At 43.7% G+C, this 14,302-nt stretch overlaps 1 protein-coding gene across 2 annotated transcripts in view; it reads right to left on the minus strand.

The window, feature by feature from the left end:
* The window catches only part of CAMSAP2 (calmodulin regulated spectrin associated protein family member 2), a 94,755-nt gene that overhangs the window by 19,996 nt on the left and 60,457 nt on the right, over window positions 1-14,302 (minus strand). For both annotated transcript variants that reach the window (XM_055418947.2, XM_055418948.2), the window contains 3 exons: window positions 6,109-6,250; window positions 5,572-5,711; window positions 429-522 (listed from right to left, as the gene is read on the minus strand). In XM_055418947.2, coding sequence (XP_055274922.2) covers window positions 429-522; window positions 5,572-5,711; window positions 6,109-6,250 — 376 coding nt within the window. The remainder of the gene's footprint in view (window positions 1-428; window positions 523-5,571; window positions 5,712-6,108; window positions 6,251-14,302) is intronic.

A 14,302-nucleotide genomic window follows, 5' to 3' on the forward strand; every position in this document is an offset into this window, starting at 1 on the left:
AGGTTTAAATATATATATACACACCCAAGCCTTTTCATGGCTTAATGGCAAATTTAGACTACAGATGAGAACCAAGCCATAATCTGAATGGCTTGTGGCCAACAACATTAAAAAACAAAACATTAAAAAATATGGAACAAAAGCTAAGGGTGGGAGTAAAAGATGCAAAGGGAAGAAAGAGGGAAAAGTTAAAGCTAAAAGTTCCACAACATAAGCCTTCGAATTCAGGGCTATTCTCGCCACCTCCTTTTCCTCCCCTAAGGCATGTCTCACTCACAGAGAACTGAATGGCTTTAAATATTAAAATGTTCAGAATTCATCCAGGCTAACAGCCAGGACATGATACAGTCACAGGCCTTCCTGTACAAGAACATCAGGTGAGGCTGTTTTAACTCTCCTTTCTGTCTGTTCACAGGAACACTGATCACCTCCTTGTGGATGAGCGACGCGGGGCTGGACAAAGGAGGGCTTCACGACCTCAAACCACCAGAAGAGCTCGGCCATGAACACTAGGTAGTTACTCTGAAAAGAGGCAAGAAAGTCAGGAGAAAAATCAGGTAAAGCTTGACCAACAAGCAATGATAAGGAGAATTTTATTCTGTGTTACCTACTGAAATACAGCTTTAAATATTAGTCACTCATCGAAATTTGTGATTAAAAAAAGGAAAGCAATGAGAACGTTTATAGTATCTACGGGCTGTGTTGTGTGTTACCTTCTCAGCAGCTTTAATTCTCAACTATATTTCTTTCTCAGATACATTCATCCTCCCCCTAGGCTGAACCCATCCTACCTGGCTTTTAAACAAGCTCAGGGACTTCCCTGGCGGTTATGACTCTGCGCTTCCAATGCAGAGGGCTTGGCTTTGATCCCTGGTTGGGGAACTAAAATCCCGCATGCCACGCAGCATGGCCAAAAAACTAAAAAAATGTAAAACTAAGTAAGGCCGCTCCCATCTCTCCTACTGAGCACAAGGCACAAGCTTCACCCGACTCCACTCCTCTAGCTGCCACTGCCTTCCCTGGCCCCGCCCTGGCCCGGCCCGGCCCGGCCCGGCCCGCCCTCACCTCCGCACAGGCTTCGGTCTTGCGGCCTCCCCCACCCACCTGGTCCAAGTCCTCCACTCCCAGTCACTGCCGCAGGGCACGCAGGCATGAAACCGCATCTGCTCAAGTCACCAACGACTTTGTACTAAATCAGATTCTCTAGTCTCCCTTGAACCTGACCTCTCAGAGGCTCCCGATACTCTCGATCTGTCTCCTCCACGAAGGCTGCCACCCGCCCCTATCAGGTGACTCCGGAACACGTGGCTGTACTGAGACATGCAGTGGCCTTCGAGCATCTCCTCGTGTGTTTCTTTACCTGCGCCAGTCATCCTCCCCACAAAGCTGATCCAGTTCCAGCCTTATCTCCCTGAACAACAACCACCATCGCAGGGAACAAACCAGAAACCTAGGAGTCGCCCCATGCCCCGTTCTTTCTCCCTTCCCACACCAAGGCATCCTCAGGGCTGCAGAGTCCGCACCCTAAACATCTCTGAGTCCACCCGCTTCTCCCCTCTTCATAATTACTCTGATTCAGATATTTTCACCGCTTGGTTGGACTACAATCCCCTTTCCTTTGACTTATTAAGTCAGACTTCTCAAAATGTAGCGCCCTTTCCCCCACTTTCCCCCCTTGGGGAAAGACTGACTACAGGTTACAAGTAGGTACTTGAGCAGGGTCCTCCGTCCTCAATTTCCCCAGCGTCATCCGACACCACATTCTCCAGGCTCCCTCCTCTTCCCCGGCCAGCTCTATGGTAAAAGGACAAAGCCATGCTCAGCACTCTGTCTTCAGTGTTGAAGGCAGTGCCTGGCACGTGACAGATGCCCAATAAATATTTACTGAATGAACGTATAAATGAACAAGTAAACACATAATAAAAAAGGCCAGGCAAGGGCAAAACACTGACAGGGAGTATCTCTGGGCAGTAAGATGACTGTGATTTACATTTATTCTTTATCTTAACTCATAGGACACTTTCTAAACCCAAAGTATAAAATTATCAGTACTAGCGCTAGATTCTACTCTGCTAGTACAATTAACTGAAAGCTGTGTATATGTTTTGAAAAAACATTTGTTAAGTGCTCCATAACTGTCTGTTATAGCAAATTAATCAATATTTAAGGACCATGGTGATCAACAAAATGACTCATCATCAGGAAAATGCAAATCAAAACCACAGTGAGATACCACCTGGCACCTGTCAGAATCGCCATCCTCAAACAGGTAAGCAATAACAAGTGCTGATGAGGGTGTGGAGAAAAGGGAAGCCTTGAGCATTACTGGTGGGGATGCAAAATGGTGCAAGCACTATGGAAGATAGTATGGAGCAGTATGGAGGGTCCTCAAAACTTAAAAACAGAGCTCCCACAGAACCCAGCAGGCCCATCTGGGTACATACCCTTCGGAAATGAACACGGGATCCTGAACAGAGACCTGCACGTGCACGCTCCCTGCAGCTAAGCCACGGAAGCAGGCTGAGCGTGCACAGCAGGTGGCTGGATACAGATGCGATGCACACACAGTGGAGCACTACTGAGCCCTGAGCAGAGAAAGGGACCCTGCCATTTGCAGAAACACAGAGGGCTCCCGAGGGCACCGCAGTGAGCGAGGGAAGCCAGGCAGAGACACACTGTGCGGCGTCACTTGCACGTGGAATCCAACGAGCCACCAGAGAGCAGAGTGGGGGCACCAGGGACTGGGGGGCATCTGCTCCACTGTGCCAGCCCCCGACCATAAAGCGAATGCGTCCTGGGGGTCTAATGAGTGTGGTTAATGACACTGCATCACAGAGCTGAACGTTGCTGAAAGCGGACCTTCAATGCTCACAACAGGGAAATGGTCATTATGTGATGTGATGAGGGTGTCAGCCGCCTATGGTAGCAATCACTCTGCAGTATGCGTGTATCCAGTCACCACACTGAACACCGTAGACGTCAACAATCATGCCTTCCCTGGGGTCTCAGTGGTGACGAATAAACCTGCCAATGCAGGGGACATGGATTCAATCCCTGGATTGAAAAGATCCCCTGGAGAAGGAAACGGCAACCCACTCCAACATTTTTGCCTAGGCGATCCCATAGATGGGGGTCCTGGGGGGCTACTGTCCATGAGGTCACGAGAATCAGACATGACTGGGTGACTAAACAACAACAACGTGTCAATTATACCTCAATAAAGCTGCAAAAATTTTATTTTAGGCACCCTGGTCAGATAACTGTCCTAGTAAGATAACTGTACTGTGTTTGGCTACAAGGTGCCAGCACAGTAAGAAATGATTTCCCTAGTAACTGAAGTTTATGAAGAGAATTCCTTTCTGAATCTGCAAAGATTAAACAGCAATAAATCTGTCACCATATTCGAGGAATGATACCAAATTAATTCATTTAAAACCTCTTCTTTTAGTTAAGAAAGTCATGCAGCTATACATTAACATTCTTGAACAACATAAACAACATCAAAGAATATAAATATACAGACTAAAAAGTAAAAGTGCACAAACTCCTCTTGTCCACATCCTAACACCACAGTCAGAAGAAACCACAGCTAACAGTTTCATGTTTCTCTCTCTGCAGACTTTTTCCTGCATATCTCTATATATGTGCAGATGTGCATACAGATATAAAAAGCGTTTTAAACACAGATATAAATTACATCACGTTATATACAATGTGTGCTATACCCGGTGCTTCTCTTCGTAACTCTTGCGAGCTTTCTGCCTCCTTCGCTCAAACAGCTCAGCCACATCACAAGACACTTCCATCACGTCCCTCCTAAGATGCACTGCTCCCCACCAGGAGCAACACTAATGCGGCCTTCCGTGCACTTTCAGTCTGGTTAGATGCCACCAAAGTGCCCTCTAAAACAGGCACACCAGTGTACATATCCAGCGTGGAGGGAAAAAAGGGCTCATTCCCCATGTCCCCACAAATACTCATTGCTCAAGTCAACACATGATGGGATGCCCAGCACCACGGACCAAGTAACTTCTCGAGGACGCAGAGTCTTAAAATACTCATTTGAAGACAAAACTGTGGTTCTAATAATTTAGCAGAGGACCAAAACAGATAAAGTGACAGTCTTAGCTGCAGATAATTATCTATTTTTAAAATGCCTCATTTAAGAAAATACCTTTACATCTGGATCATGCCCAGAGTAAGTTGATCTAAACATCAGGGTTACATTTTATTTATGGGAAGTCCAAGGTATATGACTTAAGCAAATGTACTCTTACAGTTCAATGTATTTAATGAGATGATTTTTTCCCCCTGAGATTATAGTAGTGGCATTTAAAATTTTTAATAGGTAAGAATCAGAAAAGGTATTAACAAGATAAATATGAAAATATCTCCCAACTTCCATGTTGGTAAAAATGGTGTAACCATTCAAAATCAATCAAGGTCTTTGTTCCGATGTGTCAGACAGCAGGGAGTGGGTACTATTCTGGTCAATGGGCAGCGGTTTGTTCTGGAAACAGCTGCACGGCTGGCTGTCGCTCCTGCCTTGTGTGTAAAGGAGAAAGGGGCACAGGATAATGACGGCAGAGAGCAAGGAGTGCAAGTACATGGGCAGCAGTGTCACTCCGGGAGGCCCACGGCAGCCTTTAGGGAGGTGGGCACTGCCAAGCCAGCCAGGCGTCAAGCCTAACACAAAGCTGTTCCTCTCTGATGTTACACAGAAGTGGCAAACTTCAGGCAAAGGCACAGGAGGTGGGAAGGAATGCTGCAGCTGCCAGGAACAGCAAGGCATCACTCCCACCACAGAGCTCTGGAACCTGCAGCTCAGAAGCCATCACGCCTGAGACACGCGTCTGTCTTCACTACAAAGTAAGCTCTGAAAGGACACAGACCTCTGATCATGTGCTGATTCTCTCAAACCACCCGGAACAGTGCGAGGTGCTCAATAAACAGCTCTTGGAAGAAGGGCACTAAGCAACGGCGCGAAGCTAAAAGGCCCTGTGATATTGTCCTGAAGCAAGGGACCACGCGTATGGCTGATAAAAGCAAGTACTTTTATTTATCTACTAAAAATTTTATATATATATATTGGCTGCACTGTGCAGCACACAGGATCCTAGCTCCCTGAACAGGGGTCTAACCCACATCCCCAGCAGTGGAAGCGCAGAGTCCTAACCACTGGGCAACCAGGATATTGCTAGGAGTTACTTCTTAAAAGGTTCATTTCCAGACAACCTTGGTATTTCCTTCCCCCTTTCTCTCCTGAGGCTGTGCCTCAAGCTCTGGGGCTGGAAGACCCTTTCTCCCCGGAGCCCGCAGCCCTGCTGAGGCCCAGAATTGCCGGCTCCTTCTCCACTGGGCTAACAACTGCAGGACCACAGATTAATGCTTTGTATTGCAAAAGACACCTGTAGCTAACAGTGTACATTAAAACAAAAAATAAGCAGAAAAATCTAACAAAACTGTTTTGACTAAAATTACAGTTAACTTTGTATGCTTAACACGGCTAGACTGTTGTTCCTGGATGTGTGTTTTTTCCAACAACCTCAAAGCGAAGGGGCCGAGGAGTACCTTGATGGAGGAGGCTGCGTACAGCATGTCTTCCAGGGTGAAATGGCAACACTGGTTCAAATGTTCTTGGCAAAACTCTTGGATCAGCTGCAGGTTATAGAGGCTATCAGCCAAAGACATGGTTTCCTTCAAGCAAATGTCTTCAAGTAAGAAAAGAACAAGGATTAATCTTGATAATACACACTTTGTACTCACTTTATAATTAGGAACTTAATACCAGCACACAACTATGTAGAGTCTGGTCATCACACACACAGACATGCCTATAAATGTAGCACATGCGCGTGCGCACACACACACACGCCTATAAATGTAGAGCAGGCGCACACACACACACACCCCATAACTATAGTGCTTACTACACAGAAAGACTGAGAAACCAAGCACTCCTTCACGCAACTAACTGCCCTCCTAGAATGACATATAAATGTTTTTCTTTAAAAAAAAAAAAAAGCCTTCACTACTTATTAGATAGTACCATCTTAAATATCTGTTACGTCTATCCACAGTTGAGAAATATTTCAATGGAACACTTACCCTCTAACCTGACGACACCAGGACAGTAAAAATGAATAAGGGCAGCTAATGCACAGCCATCCGAGCCGTCTTTCAATAGATTTTCTACCAATGGAATGCAAGGCAGTTGCTTGAGCAAGGTTTGCTCCTTCCTATAACGAGCCTACAATATAACAAAGAGACAAAAACAAGCACTTCAATGCACAGGAAAGCTGCAGGGCCGCAGGCCCCGTGTGTCAGTGATACAGTGTGAGTCAGGAGAGACAGCTGCACAGCCACACCCTCCTCTCCCGAGCGGCACGACCAGCCCTGTCTCTGCCAGCAGCACCGCGGTGCTGAGGCTGAGTGCTGAACAGAACACCACAAGGCTCAGTTATGGAACTCACTCAGCCTGAGAGTTTAAATATAAAAGCAGCACAGAATGGATTCTGGACATTTGAAATGTCCAAATTATCAGTTCTGTGGCTCTGCAGATGATAAAATTTGCTTTAACATTAGACTTAACTTAGACTGCACGCTCTTGTATAAAAAGATTAAGACTGGAGCTTAAAGACTGAGGAGTCATGGGGTCAAGCGACAGCCGGAGGAATGTGAAACTACTCCTAAAGGAGACCCTGCGATAAGAACTGTCACTCTGAGAGACTGGAATCAGACCACAAAGAAATCCTGGCTTCTCATCTGAGTGCTGAGATGATGCAATAGAGTGTAACCACTCGGAGAAAACCCTCCTGAGTGAGCTTTCACCAGCCCAAAACAGAGCGAGTGCAAGGGCTTCTGCTTCACCTCAGAAAAGAAGAAGCTCCTGTTTTTTAAAGACTGGCTAGTGCGACTGATACAAATCTGTAAGACAGCTCCCTAAAAATGAGACCTGCTGTAAAACTGAGAGTTTACCTGGGCTCAAACCCTGCTCCTGTCACTTCTCAGCTCTGGGATCTTGGACAAGTTACCTGAAGGCTCATCTCTCGGTTCCGTATCTGTGAACCGGGATAACCACAGTGCCTACTTCACAGGACATGGAGGACTAAGAAAGATGATGAACGTCCAATGCGATGCACACACGGGCACACAGTGGGCGGCCACCAGAGGTCAGCTGACTTTGGCTAGTAGCTCTCCTCAAGCCAAGAAAAATCAGGCTGAAGACTTAATGAAAATGCACAGTGAACTATTTCATTAGCAAAATTTATAATTACAGTGGTTACTGATATTTAAATATAGGGTTTTTTTTTAAGAAATCAAAACTAATTTTTCTGTATCTAAACTGATCATCTCTATTTCATAATTAAAGTATAATTATGAAATATAATACTCTGGTGAGAATAAAAATAGAAAAATAACTTACTGAAAGAGATTTACTATTTGGTGGTGAAGTCAGATTTCCTTTAAATGACTTTCCCCAGAAAAGCATACACATTCAAGGGGAAATATTTATTCCTATATCCCCCTCACTGGCTACTCAAGAACAAGATTCATGGAACATTTTCCCTTGTGAAGAATTTCAGAGGAGACTGTTCTTATGTATCAGTAGGGACTAGAATCTGTCGGTAGAGCGCACCTATGTTCAGAGGAAACCACATCCGTGCACTGCAGAAATCCTTCAGTGGATTTTGTGCTCATGTAATCGTTGGTAAACACCCTCAGTTTGCTGCTGGTGGACAGTGTAGAACTCAAGCACGACAAGCAGGAGTGAGGGGGAGTGGCAGCTGGGGCCTCGCCAGCCTTCCCCTGCCCCTCTGGCTTCCAGACCCCCCACCCCACTTCCTTGGGCCAGTGAGAAACAGAACACAATCTCTGGAAAGGCTCTACAGTGGCTGGCTCCGTGCCAGACTTCCCGGACCTCCAGGGCCCATGGCCGGAAGTGGACTGAGCCAAGCGCCCAGGGTCGCAGAACAAAGGACTGAGCTGTGTGCTGTGCTCTGCCGAGGGGCACGGCAGCACAAGCGCATGCGCACACAGTTCCCCAAGGCTGCGGCCACGAGGCCTGTGGTCTGAACCAGGCAATCCACGGTTTGCAAGTGGCCGGCCGCAACATCTTCCTGAAGATTACATCCTAGAAGGCCTACCAGGGAAACCAACTTTTAATCTTGAAGTCGTGTGGGTCTCCCAGAACTTCTGGAATGTGCTCGGTGCTTTACAAACGTACTGCTCTTTCTACAAACTGAGACATCTGGCATTTAAGAGGGATGTATTTTTGATCTTTCAACATTGTGGTGGATTTCTAAGTTACATGCCTGTTTCTGAGTGTGAAAAATACTTATGTGGTCGAACCGCCAGAGTTCACCCTGAAAGATCAACTCTTGTAGTTAAACCAGAACTGAATCTGTTAACAGTTTAGATTCAGTAATGAGAGGGACACAGAATCTGTCACTTTTTTTTTAATACACAAAATCTATCCTCTATAGGTCAGGCCAAAAGGAAATGATTCTTTCAAAAAGATGACTTGATAATACAGATGATTTACATGTGCAATTCATACTCATTTTTACTGACATTATTAAAACCAGTACAAATCTATACACACCCTTTCTTCTTACCTAGTTACTTGTAGTCTGCAAGCAGTGACAGACTGGTTTACACTTTAAATTACCTTTAAAGCTTCTAATCCAAATTCTGGCTAGATTTTTTTAGGTCTTTCTATTCTGCACTATGATCAAAGGCCGCAGAATCCAATCTCCACATGAAATGACGGTATCAGCACAACGGAAACAGTGCAATGACACTCTACAATCACATCTTTGGGGAGCGAGCTGAAGAAGCTGGGCAGACTTACAGGAACCAGTTTCCAAAACCATTTGGAAGGAGACTTCAGAGGAGGCAGCAGGAGAAAAGGGAAAGTGAAAAGGAAAGTGCATCAGCATTTTTTAAAATTAACAAGTTATAGTAAAGCTTCTGTTAGTGGAGCTCCAAGTTTACAGTTCTCAGAACACTTTTAAACTGTTAATACTTGAAAATTCAGCTTAAAACAAAGAGTCTCCTCATGATAAAGACCACCACCTTCTCCCCTACTCCTCTCCCAACATGGATATGCGTTTTTAGGGTACCCTGGGCCTGATGCATACTTTGGCAGCAAAGAATTTTATTTCACAGCTCTGGAGTCACACATCATATTAAAAAATAAAATACATAACACAAGAGGGAGTACAAAGATTCTGGGGCTGGACTTGCAACCACTGAAATTCTCAGACATTAGGAAGCCAAGTCTTTGTCCCAAAAGGAAAAGAAGACTGTTCCATAAATGTATGAATAAGAGCGAACAGGAATGCAGAATTGAACATGATGATAATTTCCCTTAATGATATAAAGAATTTCTTTCAATTAATAGGAAAGAAAAACAGGTGGCAATTCCTATCAATTAACATTTTTATAGAGTCTCTAAAGCAAGTAGCTACTAACACAAAGAATATAAATGTATTATTTTTACTATCCAGGGGTGTCTCAAAGAATATAATTTTATGTCTTCAAGAAGATTAATTTAATAAACTCACAATTTCAGATAATTGAATAATTTGTGATTGTTTATATTTCCTAGCACCGTTGTGGTTTTTTGGGGGAGGGCAGCCCTAAATAAATATTTTGTTAAAATGAACCAAATTAAATGGGGTCTGACTTAAAATTTGTACTAAACTTTTATGCAGAAAGTTTTTCTTACAGAAATTAACAGTAAAAATAAGACTGTTTGGAAAAATAACATAAATAATATATATTTAAGAACTTAAAAAATCTGAAAAAGTCATCTCCAGAATCAGAAAAATACCAGCTTCCCACAAAGAGAGAACATTTCCAATAAAGTTTTCTTGCTGCATCAGGAAGAGTAACCTTAACAGTTCTGTCACATGTATTTTAACCTCTCTTTTAACCCAAGTCTCTGGCAGCTGCATCTGTAAGAGTCGTGAAAAGCACACAAGCAGGGCAGGAGGCCCTGGGAACGTGTCTAGGTTGCCAGTGACGAACAGCAATGTCAAAATGGGAGTCTTCCTGTTTTTGATACTAGAAGAATCCATTACATAGAAATTACTAGGGATTATTCAAAACAAGTGATGAGCAAAGGAGTTAGTCTGTATTTCCTGTAAAATATTCAGTACTTGAACTTTTTACTAATTCAGAAAACTCTGACACAGCTCCCAATGACTGGAGCTGGGAAATATGAGCAACAAGTTAACACCACTGACTGGCTGTAACCCCAGTACACGTACACACACACACACACACACACACACTCACTGAGCAACAAGTTAACACCACAGACTGGCTGTAACCCCAGCACACACACACACACACACACTCTCTCTCACTGAGCAACAAGTGAACACCACAGACTGGCTGTAACCGCAGTACACACACACACACACACACACTCTCTCACTGAGCAACAAGTGAACACCACAGACTGGCTGTAACCGCAGTACACACACACACACACACACACACTCTCTCACTGAGCAACAAGTGAACACCACAGACTGGCTGTAACCGCAGTACACACACACACACACACACACGAGTCCAGATTGCTACAAACAACTGAAGGCTATAAGGAAGTGGACAGGACACAGGCTCCCTTGGCGGAAAGTTCCAAATGATACAGGGGCTCGACCCTTCAGGGAGGGAGCTAACCTCTCTCCTGCAGCATGGGCTGGACTTTCAAAGAAAACAGTGCTGATGGGGGCAATGGAAACTTTACAAGGAGGGACGTGACTTTAATGGACCAAGTGACCACGTGGACACCATCAGTGACGAGACGTGTTCACGTCCCGTGCTCCCCGATGTGAAGAGATGAGGTGTGAAACCACCTCTGTGACGTTCTTTTCTGAAAGCCCACACACCAAATCTCATCACGAGACACAGGAGACAAACCCCAATTCGGGACTGGTGGATAGAACACCTGGGCAGAACACAAACCGGTGGAATCTAAAGAAAGTCTGTGGTTTAATCAATATTAATAATTCACCAATGTTACTTTCCTGTTGTTGACAAAAGGGCCATGATTACAATAATAAGATGTTAACATTGGGGGAAACTGGACAAAGTTGTACTATCTTTGGGATTGCTCTGTAAACTAAAATTATTCCACAATAAAGTTTATCTCAAAAATAAATACACACTAAATTAGATGAGGGTTGTCAAAAGGTACAAACTTCCAGTTAGTTGTAAGACAGTAAGTAGTAGGGATGAAACGTACAGCATGGTAATTAACACTCAGGGCACACATGGAAACTGACAAGGTGAATCCTGAGAGTTCTCACCACAAGGGAAAACGTTTCTCTATTTCTTCAGTGCTGTATCTACGAGGTGATGGAGGCTCTCTAAGCCTATTGCGATCCTTTCATGATGTGTGTAAGTCAGACCATGATACTGTACACCTTAACCTTATACCATGTTTTGTGTCAATTAGATCTTAATAAAACTGGGAATGAACAAATGAATAAGTGCATAACTATGGACAGAAATATATGCATTTAAAATAAGAATCTATCAATTCATACAGATAATAAGGAGATGATAGACTGATAAACAGATGAGCTCAGATTTGCTTACAGTATAATCCTACCTAACAAACATGGAAGAAATGACGGAGCTAGAGAATTGCCATCTTGTAGCCACCACAGTAAAAGTAACTGAAGTAGGTTTCACCTATAAACGCTAAATCTGGGATGCAGGGAAATGCCGGAGAGGAGCAGGGCATTTACAGTCTCCAAGCGTCTCCTCTCAAATTACTACAAAAGGAAAAACAAGAACCACGCAGTCAAAAAACCAAACAATATCTTAACCAACTGATCAAAATTATTTTCTTCTAATAGGGGCAAATGGCTATCAAGTGCCTCTGCATACAATCTTGTGAGAAGGATACACCTTACATCTTATTTCAGTCTTAAAAAGCACAGCTTAATCTAACTGCAAGGAAATGCCAATAAAAATACCAAATTGAAGGATATTCTATGAAAATGCCCTGTATTCTTCAAAAATGTCAGGGTCACAAAAAAGAAAAGCCAAGGGACTGTTCCAGATTCAAAACGATGAGAAAGATACACAATTAAATCCATTATATGATCTCAGACTAGATCACAGTCTAGAAAAATCATAAAGTGTCAATATAATCGGGATGACTGACAAAACTGACACACAGGCTGTGGGTCTGATCCACAGCACGGACACTAAGTTACCTGTCCTGTGGCTGTGTAAGTGAAGAGCTTTGCTCCTAGGAAACACACACCAAAATATGAGGGGGGGAGGGCCATGATGCATGCAACCCTATTTCAAACGTTTCAGACAAATGTACACACGTACATGTCTGTGTGTGCAACATGGAACACAAGGGTGCGGGCCAGCACAGGAGATGCTACCAAATGTTCCCACGTGTTCCCAGCAGGGCGCACAGGGCTCTGCAGACTAAGCTTGCAACTGTTTCTAAGTCTGCAATATTTCAAAGTAAACGTCCTTAACAAGTTATATTAAGTCCACACCAATCCAAATCTTTGTAGCGTCTTGTGTCCAAATGCACAAGACTGATTTACAAAGCTGTTAAATCTGATTTTCACATTCCTCTTAGACAAAGATTAAACTCATGGTATTAGGTTATCTAATCATATCATATATAAGTTACTTATCATATATAAGTTACCTATCATATGTAAGTTACTTCAGACCAAATCATCTTTATAAAATATTCCTTGGAGAAAAAATAGTCATGGTACCATCTCTGAATTTTTTAAATGTTTAAATATATACATACATGTGAAAGTTTATGATAGCCAACTACTTACTATTTTCATTAACCTTTTGAGTCCCTTACATTGACTACATGTAAATTGAGCATCACTTTAGTAACAGAATTTAGGAGCCACTCATCCAAACTTTCAGTTTTTGCGGACACAGGAGATAAGGCCCAGGGTAGTAAAGGGCCCTGGGAAGGGCAGTGGCAGAACTCTCCTGCCCAGGACCAGGGCCCACTTCCCACAGCACTCGGGACAAGCTCCTTAAGAGAATGAACACTGGACTTCACGTCGCTGGTCTTAACCCTTAGAGATTGTTAAAGTAGGGATGCTGATGCAACTTATACCAGAAAATTATCTGAAATTCACACTTTAGAATCAACAGGAGTAGCAGAAGCCAAAAGAGAAACTTGAAAGAAAATAAAGAAAATAACATCAATAACCTGTTTAATCAAAATATTTTCCTAGGACAGTATTTAAAACACCTCCCTCTTAAAGCAACACCCAGTCCAACAATCAGAAATAGATGGTCAGACGATGGTCTAATAATCCACTGAAATAGCTTTGGAATTTTAATTCTGGTCCAACACTAATAACATACAGTGCAAGTATCCCTCAACAGAGTGTGTATTTCACCCAGAAGATAGATGCAGAAAGAAGCTCCATAAAATGAACTCTATTGAACATCTGAGCGGAGAATCGCTGGACAGGACAAGAGGTCAGACAGTCCCCATCCAGCACCCCAGGCTCTGTCCACAGGCGGGAAGTGACAGAGCCCAGGGTTGGGCAGCTGGGCTTTTGCCTAGAGAGCACAAGCTGAGGGGGCAAAGGGCACGGCGGCCTCTTACCAACAGTACAGCAGGAGAAAGAGCAGACCACTCGGCCTCTCTTCCCTAAAAGGAGAAAAGGGTGAAGAATGTGCTTTCCAAGAATGAAAATCAAGAATAAAGTGATTCTATTTCTAGCCATGCAGTTCAAATGATGAAACTCCCACCGACAGGTAAGAGAGCAAGACCCCCTAAGCTCGTCTGCGCTCGTCTGCGCGTTTCTTCATGACACCTGTACTGTGCAGTAAGAAGCGTGAAGTGAACAGCTTCCCACACATCTTATCAACGAGAACACAGATAAAATTCATTTGAAAATGAAGGTATTGAACCTAACACATGGCACAAAGCAATCTATAAAGCAGAAAAGAAACGGACTCACAGACACAGAGAACTGACCTGTTGCCAAGGGGATGGGGGGCAGAGGGGTGGACTAGGGGTCTGGGGTTAGCAGATGCAGACTATCACGCGTAGGATGGGGAGGAACAAGGTCCTCCTGCACAGCACAGGGGGCTGAATATTCAAGATCCCGTGATAAACCATAATGGAAAATAACAGAAAAGCATCTACGTGTGTGTGACCGAGTCACTTTGCTGCGCAGCAGAATTGAACACAACACTTAAATCAACTATACTTCAATAAAAAACATAAAAAATAAAAGGAAAGAAAAGAAAACGAAGGCAC

The sequence above is a fragment of the Moschus berezovskii genome, chromosome 17 (genome assembly GCF_049115385.1).
Source record: "Moschus berezovskii isolate FMDL1 chromosome 17, NW_MosBer_1.0, whole genome shotgun sequence".
Lineage (NCBI taxonomy): Eukaryota > Metazoa > Chordata > Mammalia > Artiodactyla > Moschidae > Moschus > Moschus berezovskii.